Below are 16,838 nucleotides of genomic sequence, written 5' to 3' on the forward strand. Positions count from 1 at the left end.
CTATCCCCAAACAGGCATTAAAATCCAAGCGCCTACAATTCTATGAATAATAATCCACTTCTCACCCAAGCAAGCCACAGCTCACGCTGTTCTAGTTATTAGTTTCCTCTTTATTTCTGCCTCTGGCAATTTCCCTTAATTTCTTATGAGTACAGTATATTTAAAAGGATGTATAAAATATTTTTATGACAGATTATATAGTATGCTATTATTGTTAGAACCAAAAGTCTAAACCATTTATTTTATTAAATGGGCATTCCATAATTTATTTATGAGCATTTTCATTTCATTTAAAAGAAAAAAAAGCCATTTTCCTAATACAATATACTTCACACCTAAGAAAGATGGATAGATAACTATTATTCATTCTCTAGTTTTTCCTTAGAAAGAAAACTCTGATTTTTAGCTAGGCACAATAGCACACAGAATAAAGGTTACATTCATCAGACTTTGTTGTAGTTAGTGACATAAGCTAAGTAAAAATGACTATTTTGACTAAATTCTGGCTAGTAAAATGTAAATGAAAGTGTTTTCTTGAGACTTCCTGAAAGGCCAGTTAAAAGGAGCTGACTCTGCTATTCAGGGCCCAGGTAAATAAAGGCTAAGTGACTCATTTCTCCTGATCCCAAGCTATCTGCTTCTTATGGCACCTTACTTTCACTTATTTTAACCAAAGTTATTTCCATAATCTCTTTAATCCCTGAATTTAAAGTTGTAGAGGGCATTCATAAGTAGAAATGGGCAAGCAGATCATTTAGAGGGAGGAAGTGAGGGAAAGGAAAGGGAGGAAGCTCTATATTTTGCCAAGCTGAACAATTACATGAAGATCACAGTCGCTTTTGGATTAGGATGTAGTGCTGTGAGTGACTCAGTAGGACACCACGGCGCCTTCACAGATTTTTCTAGGTACCTCTGACCCCTCTGTCTGCCAAAACCCTGATCCCCAGGACTAGTACCAAAGGACTTAAACTCACTCCCTAGGGAGCCATTCTGCTCTCCTACATTAAGAAAGCACAGCTGTAGATACTTGAATTTTATAGTACATTTAAGAATGCCACTTTCTCAAAAAAAAAAAAAAAGAGAGAGAGAGAATGGCACTTTTCTGTAGAATTTAAGAAACCTTCCTTAATAAAACATATCACCCAAATATGAAAGAGACATGTTTCTAGAACTTCTCTATCAGCCTATAATCAAATAACAGACCCTTGGGTCCCTGAGTAACTTCTGTTCTTATTTATCTGACAGATAATCCCTCTGTGGTTCACTTCTCCATATCGTTCCAATTTTCATCATTCTACTGAAGATCAATGTGCAAGCCAATCTGTGGCTTTAGCCATGTTCTGAATTCTGTTGGGCGGGGGATGTGGGTAAAACACCTAAGACACAAAGTGCTACTCTCCCATAATTTGCCAGCAAATGGCAGAACCTTGATAAGTTTGCCTGCTTGCCTGCAGTTTTACAAAAATTTTAAAATAACTACTATAATAATTCAGGATAAGTTCGAGATTTTAATTATTTGGTGATACATATGAAATACTTTTGATAATTAAATATTTAGTTCATGGGGCGCCTGGGTGGCTCAGTCGTTAAGCGTCTGCCTTCCGCTCAGGTCATGGTCCCAGGGTCCTGGGATCGAGTCCCGCATCGGGCTCCCTGCTCAGCGGGAAGCCTGCTTCTCCCTCTCCCACTCCCCCTGCTTGTGTTCCCTCTCTCACTGTGCCTCCGTCTGTCAAATAAATAAATAAAATCTTTAAAAAAAATAAATATTTAGTTCATAAAAGCACCCAGTATTTGTGCTTCCAATAAAATTTAGAATATCAAAGTATGAATTACAGATTTTAATCTTACTCCCCAAATAGGATGTATTCACTTTGATTAAGCCTGTGTTATAAACCACTTGAATCAAAATTCTTACCTGACTTTGATGATGATCAACTAATCACCAGGGCTGGCAGATCAGAGGAGAACAGGACAGGCATATGCGACAATACATGTACACAGTACGGGACCAAAAGGTTACTAAGACTGGACTCTTTACTGGTAGGACATACAATCCTAATATGATCCATTTATTTGGATAGGAATCAGTATGGAGAAAGCCATCTGACAACAAAAGTTGGAATTACACTGATCTCCTTTCACCACAAACCCTAGTCCAAAAGCTGCCTATGATTGCCCATAGGACTCCATCATTAAGTTTGATGGTAGTAACAGCTTCAAAACCTGTCTTAATCTCTTGGGGATGATAAATGAATGCGCTTGTATATATACGGAGAATTACAAGTCACCTTCCATCTTTAGAGTAGTAAGAATAAAATTAAAGTACAGTCAACCCTTGAAAAATGCAGGAGTTAGGGGCACCGAACCCCATGCAGTTTGAAAATCCATGTATAACTTTTAATTACCACAAAACTTAACTACCAATAGCCTCCTGTTAACAGAAAGCCCTACCAATAACCTGAAAGTTGATTAACAATTATTTTGTACATTAAATGTATTCTATACTGGATTCTTACAATAAAGTAAGCTAAAGAAAAGACAACATTTGGGGCGCCTGGGAGGCTCAGCTGTTAAGCATCTGCCTTTGGCTTGAGTCATGATCCCAGGGTCTTAGGATTGAGCCCCATGTTGGGCTCCCTGCTCCGTGGGAAGCCTGCCTCTCCCTCTCCCACTCCCCCTGCTTGTGTTCCCTCTCTGGCTGTGTCTCTCTCTGTTCAATAAATAAAATCTTTAATAAAAAAAAAGATGATGTTTTAAGAAAATCATAAGAGAAAATACATTTACAGTACTGTATTTATGGAAAAAAATCTGCGTATAAGTGGTCCTGCACAGTGCAAACCCCTGTTGTTCAAAGGTCAACTGCAGTTGGAAGAAGTTTAGATGATCCTATTTGAATGTAACTAATTTTAACAGGTTGGAGCTAGCTTAAACTGGACATAACCTATGGGAGCCTTTCTGATCTGATGTGAAACCGGTTAGGAAAAATCCATTTTGAATTGTTCCAAGCAACTGAATAATCCATTATAATCTCTCCCTTCCAGAGAAAGAGATCATCCAAATATCTCATCTAGTCAATATTTACGTATCAATTAGATAGATATCATCCTTATCAGAGAGCAGAAAAAAATGGAATTATTTGAAATTCTTTTATATACACTTTCTGTATTCTAAATTCTGGAGCTGGAGTATTAAATGAATAAAAGGTAACCTAGTGAATGCAGAAAAAGCAAAAAACTTGGATTCTACTTTCCCAATTTGGAAAATTAACTCTTCGATGAACAAACACTTACTATGCTAATCAATTAAATGATACAGCACTAAATTTCCACATTTTATTTTGCTTATATAATCTATCAATACGTCAAAGCATTAAGGAGCAAAGGGTTACTTAAAAAGGAAGATGAAAAACATGTCTAGAAAATCCTGTTTAGTACACAAATGACTAGGCATCTTCCTTAATGCTAGATAGATAACGCCATAAATAAAACTTGTTTGATTTTTTTAAACACATTTTTCTCCAATACAAGTGTGTTTACACTAAACAAAGTAAAGTTACTCAAATTCTTAGTGTTTGGAACAACAATTACAGGAGATCAGTGAGAACTAACAGTCTCCAGTTTAAACTTGCCCATCAAGTTTAAATAAAAGAATAAAATCTCTAAGTGTATTGTCAGTTTGGTCCATTTCCTATGTAAGTTAAATATTACATCGTGGGTAAAAAAAAGTACTAATTAGATCATATTACTAAGGTTTATACATCTTAAAAGTGGAATAAAATAAACAAGAATTAAAATAGCAAAAGCTGTGACCATGTAGAAATATCCATTGAAAAACTTCTACATTTCATGAGCAAGTTAAAAAAGATTTCATGGTTTTCTAGTGGTTTGTGGTTTTTTTTTTTTTTTTAATGGCTATTTCAATCCACCACTCTCCAAATCTCTATTGTGGTTACTCTACAAATTTCTATGATCTTGCTCTAAGAAGATGACATCACCTTCTATTTCACAGCAAAAATAGAAATCATCAGGCAAGAACTCCTTCAACCACTTGCCACTAAAAATGTATAATCTCTGTGTCCTCCCATCCCTTCTTCCCATTACACTGGAAATGGCATTGTTCCTATTATCTGAGATTAAATTCTTCCCTTGTGCTTTAACTTTCATTTCCCATCTGTACATTGGTTCTTGGCAAATCAATTATCCCCTCTCCTTCCTTTGGTTTAGTGTTCCTCTTCTGTCCTTCAACATTTTAACATATTTAAGGGTCTTCCTCCAAAAAAAAAAAAAAATCAATTCTATGTTCCTTAAGCTACTGCCCTCGCTTCTCCCTTTCATGGCCAAATTTATAAAAGTGTTGTCAACACTTACTCATCTTGTCCACATCACCTTTTCTTTACCTTTACTCTCAGCTTCTCTAACTATAATTTGATTTTCACCTCCAAAATCTCACCAAGATCATCCATGACCTCCTTATTGCTAAATCCAGTGACCACTTTCTATTGCTCATCTATGGTGAACTCCCCTGGTAGTGCTCATTGAAACTGACTATAGTACTTCTTGTCTGACGTACTACCTTTTGTTGGCTTCCATGACTCTCCTGGCTTTACCAGTCTAGACATTACTTCTCAGCTTTTTGCAGGGTTCCATTTTTCTGACAGTTTTTTAAATCACTGATGTTCACCAGGACTCTTTCCTTAGGTGCTTTTCTCTTCATGTTCTATATATTCTGAACAATGTCATCCATTCTTATGACTTTCAATGCTTGGTGATTTTCAAATCTATTGCTATAGCACAAATTTCTCTCCTAAGCCTTGACCTATGTATCCAACTGGAAGTTTCCCTTGAGCTGTCCAGAAGACACCTTGATCCATTTTAAAAACATCACTCATGCACACTCCCCCCAACCTTTTTTTCTCCTGAGGACCCAGTCTCAGTGAACTGCTGCACAATCCACCCAGTGTCCAAGACAAAAACTTGAATATCATCCCAGATTCTTCCATCTCTCTCATCCCTAAAATCTAGTCAACTACCAATCCTGTTGATCCTACCTCTTGAATCTCTCTCCAATGCAGCAACTTCTCATTGCTTCACTGCTATTTCCCTAGTAAGGTTATAACCATTTCTTGTCTAAAGAAATATTATGGGTAAAAACCGTTTGAGATGTATTTTTTTAATTAAAGAATATAGAGAATCATACCCTCTAACATTCTCATCGAAGAAGTAATCTTCTTACCTGGCCTCCTCCTTTTCAGCATTGCATCCCTCCCTCTATATTCCCTATCCAGTCAAAGTGATATTCCTAAAATGCAAATTTAATTATATCATCCTCGTGCCTAAACATCTGTCAATGCCTCCCTATTACTCTTAAGGTAAAGTTCAAATTCCTTGAAAAGTCTTAGAAGGTCTTGTACTATCTGCCTCCTGATTACCTTCTAGCCTAAAGTCTGTCTGATCACTCCTGCCTCAAATTCTCTGCTATACATCCACACTGATCTTTCAATTCTGGAAACACGCTATGCTTGTTCCCACACATGTTATTTCCTCCTGGAACACACTTCTTCACCCACTTTGCCTCCGTGTTTCCCTAATAATTCCTACCTATCTTTTAAATCTCAATTTAGACCTTAACTTCCCCCAGGAAGCCACACTTAATGTCCCAAGCCTGGGTTTTATCTCCTTCCTATACGATCCCATAGTATACTCTATTTTTGCCATCACATCACTTTAGCATATTGCATTATAATTATTCTGTATCCTCACTAGACTGTAAGCTACAAAAGGACATGAATTTTATTTCATCCATCACTATATCTCTAGTCCCTACTACACTTCAATAAACATTCCTTGAGTAAAGTATATGAATGAATAAATGGATGAGTGGAAAAATGGATAAATTGTTTCTAAATGGGACATGAGATGGAAATCTTGATCTTACGGCTCTGCAACTGAAAGTAACTGCTTAATAGATGATAATAGATGAATCTTAAAAATTATTAATTATTTGGATAGAATTATGTACTCTAAGATAAATGATCTTCCCGAATACTTTTCCAGGAACAGGAAAGGTAATACTCTTTAGCATTTTATGTATACTATTTAAAAGAGAAAGAAATGGAGGGAGAAGATATTAAAGGAGCCATTTAGTGACAGAACTGCTATGTTGATAGCAACTAAGAAACTTTTGGAAAACTGGTACAGGAATCTGGTAGTCAATAGTTTAGATATATAATTTTACATGAGCAACCACCTCAAAGTAAAATATTAAAGTAATACTAAAAGATTAAGGACTCTAAAGAGAATGAATTTGCTGTCTTCTCATATAGAGAGAAAACAAAAATGTATGCATTCTGCATCTACTATCTAATGAAATTGCAATTAATGAATTCAGATATACTACTAATGCTATGACTCAGTGTCCAATCATTAATCCTCAAAGATAACACCAAGAAGTAATACACCCATTATTTTCCCTTGCATTAATTTTCTAATCTCTAAAGTCAAATGCAAATTTACATGGATGAGGTGATTTTGTGAAAGCAAGCTTTTTAAAGAACTGTAATAATAAAATATTGTGACTTATTTCAGGATTTAAAATTCACTCATTCAGTCATTAAATAAGAATTTATTAAAATCTTATGAGTTACAAAATTTATGTGCTATATGGAGGATGAATGAAACCTCCCTCAAAGAAGCTTCAAAAATTTAGGGTTAATATAACTGTTCTAATAATCTCAAATATCTTCTTTAATCTTTAGGCAGAAAATGGCATCCATTTCCAAAAATTATTAAAGATAAATTATATATTCAATCAATAAGAGGAAAGCTACACTTTACTTTACTTAGTATCCATAAACAGTCCAGCCCCAAATTATATAAACAGAATTATGTGTCAGAATGTGAGAATCAACTAGAAGTCACATTAAACCCAAATACTATTTACCTGAATTCCAATTCAAAATACAACTCAATGTTATTATATTTTTTTAAAGTGGAGATTATGTAGATCAAGGGAAAAAACCTGTATACACCTTCATTCAAGCTGATTGCTGTGCATTATTTGACAATTTCCAAGTCTTAGAAGAGAATTACAGATGAGGATTTTTTAATTTAAGTTCAAAGTCATGACAGTTTCATTTCCTGATTCTCATTGTCGATCTGAATAAAAAGACATCCATAGGGCGCCTGAGTGGCTCAGTTGGTTAAATGACTGCCTTCGGCTCAAGTCATGATCCTGGAGTCCTGGGATCGAGTCCCGCATCGGGCTCCCTGCTCAGCGAGGAACCTGCTTCTCCCTCTGGCCCTCCCCCCTCTCATGTTCTCTCTCTCTCATTCTCACTCTCTCAAAATAAATAAATAAATCTTTAAAAAAAAAAAAAAAAGACATCCATAAAATGTTGTAAGTATCTTTCACTGCAACCCAGACAAAAAGTATTGCACTTCTATAACTCCTGGCTTGGTATAATCAGAAAGAGGATATATTTTTTTTCCAAATTCATCCAAATTTTATTCTGTGATTTACTTAGAAAAAAAAATCTACACTCAAATCACTCTATGTGGGGGGATCAATAACATGGTCAGGCCACTAGAAGAAATGTACGTGGAATCTGGTGGATCTGACACTGAGTGATTCAGAAAGCAAAAAGCGGGAATCACCCACCTAGTGTAGCCTCCTCTACAAAATGTTCTTCTACACAGAATTAACCGATCCTTCCCTCACTCTATAAAAAGTGAGGGATCTTCTCTATTTACACATTCATCAAAGTCTTTGATATTCTGGGAAAGAATAAGCATAACTTCCTGTTTCAAAATGTGCTGCCTTAAAAAGAGGTTGGAATAGATATACAGTGACAGAAATAAAAAATGCTTGATTATTGGCAATTATTATAGAACTATACCAAAGAGATACAAATATTGTTCTCTTTTCCACTTGAGTAAAACTATGTGCAAGTCATAAAATAGATGTGTTCTGTACAATAAGTAAAATATGGATTAAAGTGTATTAAGCAACCTAAATTTTTTTATCTTGAATCTGAAACAAAAAGGCAGTCCTAGAACAAAATTTTTCCCAGTAATAAAAATAATGTTTTAAGGCTAAAATTGTAGGGTTCTAAACAGAATCTTGTCACCATCTCTTTACAATATTAATAAAGTTCAAGGCCATGTCTACTGAAAAGTTTTGGCAAGCCAAACTCGCACAATTAAAATAAATATAGTGTCACGTGATTGGTCTCCCAAAGCCTGGAATTTTGACCTTGACCGAAGTCTTCTGACACCTAATGCTATAAATAACCAGCATTTAGCTGAACAAAATATTAAACTATTAATTCTCACAGAATGTGGTTGTGCCTTTTCAGTGCATATGTCCTGTGCAAATGTTTAGCATGGGCTTATTCATTTGACAAATATTTATTGTGTGTCTACCAGGGCTAGGCCCCATATCAAGCAATGAAGATATAAAGGAGACCACGACCAACACAATGCCTCTCCTTAAAGAGCTAAAAAAAGCAGAGAGACAAAAAATAATTGCAAAAAGTCATCACCTAGTAGTATAGGTAAACAGGGGCATTTTAATATCTATAGAGTAAGGGAAAGCCTCCTGGAGGAAGTTGAGAGGCAATGTCTTAAAAACAAAAATCTTCAAGGCTATGGTAACAGAACTGTATATCTGTAAGCTACTGCTATTCATGCCCATCAGTTAAATTCTATAGTCTCATAACATGTACAGGTTAATTTATTGCTAGGCTTATGTTTAGCATAACATGCTGCTTAAAAGAAGTTTTATAAATCAAAGGTTCTTATAGTTTTAAATCACAAAAGGAATAATTTCTACCAGTTCAGGAAAATCAAATGAGTATAATGAGTAAAGTGGCAAAACAGCTTTCAATATTTCTGAATAATGGCAGACTGACCTCATGAGTCTCTTTCAATCTCTTTCTCTCTTAACCACATTGAAATCACAGTAAACGAAATTTTTTTTAAAAGATAGAAACATATAAGAACTAAGAAAAAGGAAAAGAGACTAAAACAATCAAAAGAATTCATCAAATTTTTATAAAATGGAGATGGATGAATGATAATTGACATAGAGGGGCAGAGGCAATACCTGAGTACTGAGGAGGAGGAAACCAAATGGAAGTGAGCTGACTGGAGATACAGACCCCAGAAAGGTTAAGACCTTGGGAATTCAAGGAGTTGTGAAGTCAGAGTAAGTGATGGGGCTGAAAACACAGTAAAAACATCACTGGATACTTCCCCAACACAGGCTCTCACGTATGGGTGCATGTGCACCTGCATCTAGATTACAGCTCCTCCAACCTCTCCTATTCTTTGGAGAAACTCAGTGACACCAGAGAAAAGGACTTAGAAAACACTGACATTTGGGGGCGCCTGGGTGGCTCAACCGGTTAAGCGTCTGACTCTGGATTTCAGTTCAGGTAATGATCTCAGGGTTGTGAGACTGAGACGGGCTGCATTGGGCTCCTCGCTGGGCGTGAAGCCTGCTTAAGATTCTCTGTGTCTTCCTCTGCCGATCCCCCCTCCCTCTCTAAAACAAAACAAAACAAAACAAAATAAAAAAAAAAAAAACCACTGACATTTGGATGCCACTCTATTAAAAAGCCCAGATCACCAAATGAAAAGCCATTCTCATGTATAAATAGCTTCTGAGTAGCTCTCAAATATAGAAAGGCAACAACCACAGATATATGAGGAAAACTTCCAAAATGAAAGTGAGAGCTTAGAAAATCAAACAGGAATAAAAATTAACCTGGAAGAAACAACACAATGCATGAAGTGGAAGACAATGAAAAAACAAAACAAAACTATGATTAATATCCTTATAGTAAAAAGAGAAATTTAGCAGCCATAAAACAAAAACAGAAGGCTGTACCACAGGAACATTAGAGAACAAAAAATAGTTTTGAGTTAAAAAATTAGGATAGCTGAAATAAAACTTTCAATAGGACAGCTGGAAGATAAAGTCAAAGATATCTCCCATAAAAACAAGCAAACAAGCAAGATCAAAAAGTTAGAATAGAAGATTAGAATTAGATTAGGATCTGTCAGGAGGCATAACTTCAGACTAACAGAGGTTCCAGAAAAAGAAAACAGAGAAAATGGAGAAAGGGAAATTGTCAAAGAAATAATACAAGAAGAGCACACAGAACTTTCAAACATGAATTTCTATATTGAAAGGATCCTCAAGTTCCTAGCACAATAAATGAAAAAATGCCCACATAAAGCTCTTTATTATGAGTTTCATATAGCAGGGTAAGAAGAGATTATAAAAGTTTTCAGGGCTCCTGGGTGGCTTAGTCAGTTAAGCATCTACCTTCAGCTCAGGTCATGATCCCAGGGTCATGGGATCGAGTGCCGCATCAGTCTCTCTGCTTGGCGGGGAGTCTGCTTCTCCCTCTACCCTTCCCCACTGCTCGTGATCTCTCAATTCTAACTATTTAAAATGTATTAATTCATTTAATTTTCATAACTATGAGGAAGAAACTATTAAGTGTGGTCTTTTAAAAACTACATACTATTTCTCAACTTTAAAAGTAAAATTAATTTTAGGGGCGTCTGGGTGGCTCGGTTGGTTGAGTATCTGCTTTTGGCTCAGGTCATGATCTCAGGGTCCTGGGAGGGAGCCCCAAGTGGGGCTCCCTGCTCAGCGGGGAGTTTGCCTCTCCCTCTGCACCCCCCCCGTCACGTGCCTGTGTGCGCGCTCTCTCTCTCAAAAAAATGAAATCTTTAAAAAAAAGGTAAAATTAATTTTAAAAAAAGAAGAAAATACTGTTTTAATGCTCTCTACCTTCCTAATCTGTTCCCAGATCAATTATGGTTGATGAAAAATTCTGTCTTGGTCAATGGGGACACAAGTTTAATGTATGGGGGGTGGGGAGAAGAGGAGTGGGAAATGAAAGTTGAGGGTATTTGCTGCTAGCATTTTAAGTATTCATTGTATAAAAGTACTTTATCTTATGTATTTATAACTTGCAGCTAGAAGGTCCATGGCACAGTGGATTCCCTGATTTAAATGCATCAACGACCTCCACCAAAAGAACTGATGCACTCATCTCGGACCACCAATATGTATTTGGGCAAAGAATAAAGAATCTATACATTTCCTTAAAGTTAAAAACAGAATAGCTACCTCTTTTCTAAATTACTGTCATCTAAGCTCTTCACACTCTTTAGTCTTGCAAAGAAAATTTCCCTAAATGACTCCTAGTCATTTACATGACTATTTATTAAATACAACGATATGACAAAAGCATCGTGCCGCACTCACTCTTACCCTCATCTTTACCTTACATTATCAGTTGCATAATGATACCTGAACATTTCCACCTGAAGATCTGTAGGAGTTAGCCTCATTCAGTTTCCTATATGTGCCGTCCTATCCATCTTCTCACTTATTTTCCTTACTTAAGAGTTTCTGATTTGGGGGTGGGGTGGGGCGGGATATACTCTTTTGAATAGATTTTTTTGTTTTTTTCCGTTTCCAATCTGGGGATATCTTCATTCTTTCTGACCTATAATAAGGAAGTTACACAGTTTTGGCATTTACTCCCTTGGGACTAATAAAGTGCTATGCAGTAATGTCGTTGCTTTTGAGACCTCAAACCACTGCTTCAACACTCATCCTACTGCACGGACCTCCTGGATCATTTGCTGTTACCTGGTCCAGCCTGGGCGTTCCTATCTCTCACATACCCAGGCCTCCACGTTCTTCCTGGTATACCCTTGACTTCTTTGTAGTCGTTTTGTTTTGTTTTGTCTTGGTTTGGGGTTTTGATTAATAGGTGGTACCTGCAGCAACCTCTGAGGTCCTGATGCATCAATGACAGCATCTTCTATGTCTTCCCAACAGCTGGGTGAACACACCCTGGACTGCCTGGCCTACGTCTCGGTCTCGGTCTCCCGAGAGGTACCCATCTGCCACCGCAGACCTCACACTGCGATAGCCTCCAATGTCCGGTGTCACGGTGGCCCACAGTCCCAAGCGCACCCAGCAGGACTGTCGCACCCTCCCTCCCGGCGCTCAGGTGGAACACCTTGGCGGCCCTACCCTCGGGCGTCACCTGCGGGTCAGTCCCAGCGCGCGCACGCGCTCACGCACCTACCGTTTCCTTGGCAGCCGCGACCGGGATAGGAAGCAGCCCCCGGCCGCGGGGCGGGTCCTCCGGCTCCGCGGCCGAGCTCTCCGAGGGGCGCCCCGGGGCGGGTGCCCACGCGGAGTCGGCCCGCGGGTCCCCATACAGCTGGTAGCACACAAGGCCGACCAGACCCCCGCCGGCCGCTGCCGCGATGCTCAGCTCCCCCCAGCGCCTCCGCCACCTCCAAGCCGCCTCAGCCACAGCCCCCTCTTCCTCCTCCCGGCAGGAGAAGGGCCGGCCAGGCGGGCCCGGGGCTACCCCCGCAGGCCGCCCCCACGGCCCAGGAAAGGGATGATGAGGGCAGGGCGGAGGCGGGAGCCGAGGCGGCGGCCACAAGAGCCTCCGCAGTGCAGCCATTGCGGGAGCTGCCCGCACCAGAGCTAAGAGGCGGCGGGAGGGGGTGGGTGGGGGGGCGGGCAACGAAACCTCGCGAGAAGTCGGTGTGCGGAGGTTCGATGCTGTCCGAGGGCTTCCCCGTCAAACATGCGGCCTGGGGTACCCTGTAGTCGGCCTTCAGCTGGGGCGACCGGGGGTCTCGGGCCGGGAGATCCTGGGGAAGGGGGCGGATCCCGGCTACTCCTCCGCCCGGCACTCCTGTCTCAACGCCGCAGTATAACTGCGCCTGCCCCGGCAGCACCTGACAGCGCGAGAACCCAACACCGCAGGGTACAGACAAGTCAGCAGAACTTCAAAGATCCCTGGTGTGCGGGGGTGTCCAGGCGTCCGTCCGCAAACTCGGCCCATCGACTTTGCTTTGCTGGGTGGGTTCTGAATCATTGGTAGTGCTCCTCTAGGAAAGTCACGTCCTCTGACACAAGGTCACGAAAAATCTGCAATTGTATCTTCAGGTGTAGAGTAAAAACGAGGTAAAGTGTGGCCCAAGTCAAAAAGATGGCAGATTAAGTCAAAGGCTGTTTTGACTACACAGTGACAGCTTCTCGACTTTTAATGGGCGCAGGCTAACATTTTTTAGTTACAATTAATATTTTTTTTAAAAAAATCATTACCATACTTGTGGTCACTCAGTTCAACAAATCAGAAGCGTCTTGAAAGATACCCTTACTTTTGTGGGGATGCTGTTGGTATAAGTATAAAATAGTGTGATTGTGTCGTCTTTATTTTTATTATTGCTATAGCTGTTTGTTTGCTACCTTGTCAGTGTCACTTCTATGAGAAAGTGTATATGACATTCTTACCAATTTCCCACTCCTGAGCCCAGTTTTGGTTAACAGTAATGCTGGCTTTGGTCTCTGTACTCTGGAATGGTGCCAGGTCCCCTAAAATATTCTGCATCTAGGGGTGTAAACAACAAAATCCAGTTGTCTCTACTGAGCTATAGTCACAAGGGAATTAGATCAGTTGATTCTGGCAATTCTTATAAAGACTAGGGCAAACAAAATGAGGTTTTCTGACCCAGATCTTGCTATTCCCATTCCTCACTAACAGGAATGAGGAAGACTAGCTCCTTGTGTTATCAAGACAATTCCTTCCATTTCTGCCTTCTTTGAATTTTGGAAAATTCTGTATTCCCAAAGAAAAATTTGTTCTCTGGATATATAACACAGTTCTTCTTCTGGCATTGTTTACTTTGAACTGAACACAATTTCCGGATTTTCTCATAAATTTCCAACATGGCCTAATGGCAGAATTCTTGGACAGACCAATGAATTTTTATTACTTGTAGATTTAGGTTTGTCAGGTTCTCACAGAGCTTTGGATAAAGTTCTCTCTGTATGCAAAAATTATTCTAATTACAATTTTCTACAGTACTTTCCCTCTAAAAGCAAAATTTCCAAAAGAATATTGCTTTCTTCTCTGTGATTATAGCTACATAAAAATAACCAAATTCCTTCATTACTTGATATTTTCTTAGGTTTACTTTTCAAGGGGAAAATTATAGGAAAACATGATATTAGGAATTTGGGACATTTGGAAATTAAAGATAATATTAGATCAATATAGATTTAGTCCAATTTCCTTCAACTTTTATGTCAATTCTCCTGCGCATTAATAATATCCAAAAAATGTCCCTATTCCACAGTGAGAGTCCATACCTTCAAAAAAAAATTCACTTATGTTCACTATGATCTAAGTAAAAAGAAGACTGCTGTTGCTCCACCTTGTGCTCTCCCTTTCTCTCACTTGTGCTCTCTCTCTCTCAAATAAATAAATAAAATCTTTAAAAAGAATGAGCAATTATATCTAAGGCCCTACATCAGGGCTCATGAGTCCCCTACCAGCAGGTGCACTCAATTCCGACAGAGTGAAGTTACCAGCCAAAGAGCAAGGCTGCAGCAAGCCCCTTCTCTCTTGGGAAAGTTGTCATAAAATTGTCCCCATCTTCAGCACTGCCTTCCCTAGGGTACAATTGGCAAATTCAAAGGAGAAAGTGAAAGTGGTGGGGAAGAGATGTTCTCTGGGGCCATAGCTTTTTCTTGGTCTTTTGTCTTTATAGGACTAGCCACTAAGAGTCTGGAACTCAATTCTTCAGCGTCCAGGGCTATGAAAACCAAGTTACCCAAGGCACTGAGGGTCTGTTTGTTATTTTGACTATCTTCCACCCCTAAAGACAGACTGACAATGCTTTGTCCCTTGCCCTTCTCCCTTAGTCAAAACTAAGCTGTGCCTAAGCTCCATTAAACCAAAGTATGTATTTAGCCCTGCTGCAGGTGCATAGTAGGACCCCAGTCAATGTTTATTAAGTGAAGAAAGGAATGTTTTTATTGTTGTAGGGGGAGAGGCCAAGAAGGGACGGCAATTCAGGAGGCAAGGCAATAAGGTAGTTTATCAGAGGCTAAAGGAGCTGATAAACCAAGCAGCACATATGGAAATGTAATGAAAGCAAATAGAAGGCCAGAAGGAGAAAGCAAGAGGTTGGCAAGGAAGGATCCGAGATAGAGTGTGGTCATGGAGAAGGGTTGATTTAGGAACAAATATTGTGATTTTGTGATTTGAAGCCATCCTCGTACATATATTTTGGCATGATCCTGCTGGACCAAGAGCCTTAAAGCAACAGGGTTTCATCAGGTTCTTTCGGTCCTCTGGAGAATTCCAGCATGATCCATGGCTGAAGGTCAGAGAGTTGAGTTTGACATTTCCCTTTCTGTTACTCCATATCTCACTGGTGACAACAACCAAGCTGCCAGTTGTACACACTTAAGCTTTTAACTTCAAGACAAGTAATAAAGTCACTTTGACAGTTACATCTGTCCAGTCCGATTAAATAATTTCTGACTTTATATGATTTCCAGAGCCCAGCTGACAGTGTCTCACTGTTCAATTCTTGCCATTTTTGTCCCTCATTTGGTGGCAGGAACTTGTTTTCTTATGTATTTGGGAATCTTAATATAGCCTAAAGAGATTTAACCAAGGAGTATCTTAATAAAAGACTTGTAGTACCTGAAAACCTTTAAGAAGATGCTCAGTAGATATTTCCCTTATTTACTAAGAAAAGACGAAAAGAACTTTTTTAAAGCAACAACGTACTGTTTTATCTTCTTTAACTTGTAACACTTTCTCCTGAAAAATGTCCATATGGACAGACCCAATAGGTGTCTGGTGTTACAACCAATATATACCCTTGTCTCTGGTTCTAACCCCAGACTGTCAGGTGTTAGATGGGAAATTGCTTTAAGGGCAGATAACCAAACAGAAGGGCAGCCTTCAGAACAGATGGAAAGATCAGCGCCAAGAGGGAATGATTAGAGAAATCAAACATAGCATAAGGTAAGTCCATGTACTTACCTGAAGACACTTACAGGGATGGCAAACCAGCTTCATTTCTTGCCAATGCCAATTGGTTGGTACTGAGCAAAATTTTCAGACCAGGTCCAGAATTCAGAGGAAAAAATACATTGGTAGATGAGTATGCCTGCAAAGAGTAGGCTATCAGACTGGGCTGAGCTGTGTTACAGGACCACCATGGTTTCCTTGCAACTCTCCAATTGGAGAAGACAGTAAATAATAGAACAAAAAAAAACTGGAAAATGTTTAAATGTTTCTGTAATACACATGTGAACATCTTATATTTGCCCTTGAAAGATTTAGCAGACTGAAAAGAATTTAGAGATAAATTAATCTGGAAAATTTGTAAACTTTTAAATCTTTTAGGGGTAGTGTGGAGAGTCCTTATTGGAAACTGTCAAAAGAAATCTGATATAGAAGCTCCCAGGGGCACCTGAGTGGCTCAGTTGGTTAAGCGACTACCTTCGGCTTAGGTCATGATCCCAGGACCCTGGGATTGAGCCCTGCTTTGGGTTCCCTACTCAGCAGGGAGTCTGCTTCTCCCTCTCCCTTTGCTGCTCTCCCAGCTTGTGCTTTCTCTAGTGTATTCTCTGTCAAATAAATAAATAAAATCTTAAAAAATAAAAAAAGAAGCCCCCAAATACAAAGTAAATAACAGTAGAATTTTTTTTTTAAGATTTTACTTATTCATTTGAGACACAGAGATACACACAGAGAGAGAGAGAGAGAGCATGATCAGGGGGAGAGGCAGAGGGAGAGGGAGAAGCAGGCTCCCTGCTGAGCCAGGAGCCTGATGTGGGGCTCAATGTGGGGCTCGATCCCAGGACCCTGGGACCATGACCTGAGCTGAAGGCAGATGCTTAACCATCTGAGCCACCCAAGTGCCCCAACAGTAGAATGTTTCTCACTGAACACAGGAGGATTTTTGGACCCTGTTCACTTA

At 39.3% G+C, this 16,838-nt stretch overlaps 1 protein-coding gene across 3 annotated transcripts in view; it reads right to left on the reverse strand.

Annotated features, from left to right (window-relative positions):
* MICU3 (mitochondrial calcium uptake family member 3) overlaps positions 1-12,732 on the reverse strand; it is a 104,830-nt gene extending 92,098 nt beyond the window's left edge. For 2 of the 3 annotated variants that reach the window (XM_025886310.2, XM_073902369.1), the window contains exon 1: positions 12,119-12,731. In XM_025886310.2, the coding sequence (XP_025742095.1) occupies positions 12,119-12,508 (390 nt within the window). In that variant the 5' untranslated portion in view covers positions 12,509-12,731. Of the gene's footprint in view, positions 1-12,118 lie in introns of all 3 variants that reach the window. The other variant, XM_073902370.1, reaches the window with a different exon arrangement.
* Between the last annotated feature and the right edge of the window lie 4,106 nt (positions 12,733-16,838).

The sequence above is a fragment of the Callorhinus ursinus genome, unplaced genomic scaffold (genome assembly GCF_003265705.2).
Source record: "Callorhinus ursinus isolate GAN/ISIS: 27379988/994484 unplaced genomic scaffold, GSC_fseal_2.0 scaffold17, whole genome shotgun sequence".
NCBI classification, from domain to species: domain Eukaryota; kingdom Metazoa; phylum Chordata; class Mammalia; order Carnivora; family Otariidae; genus Callorhinus; species Callorhinus ursinus.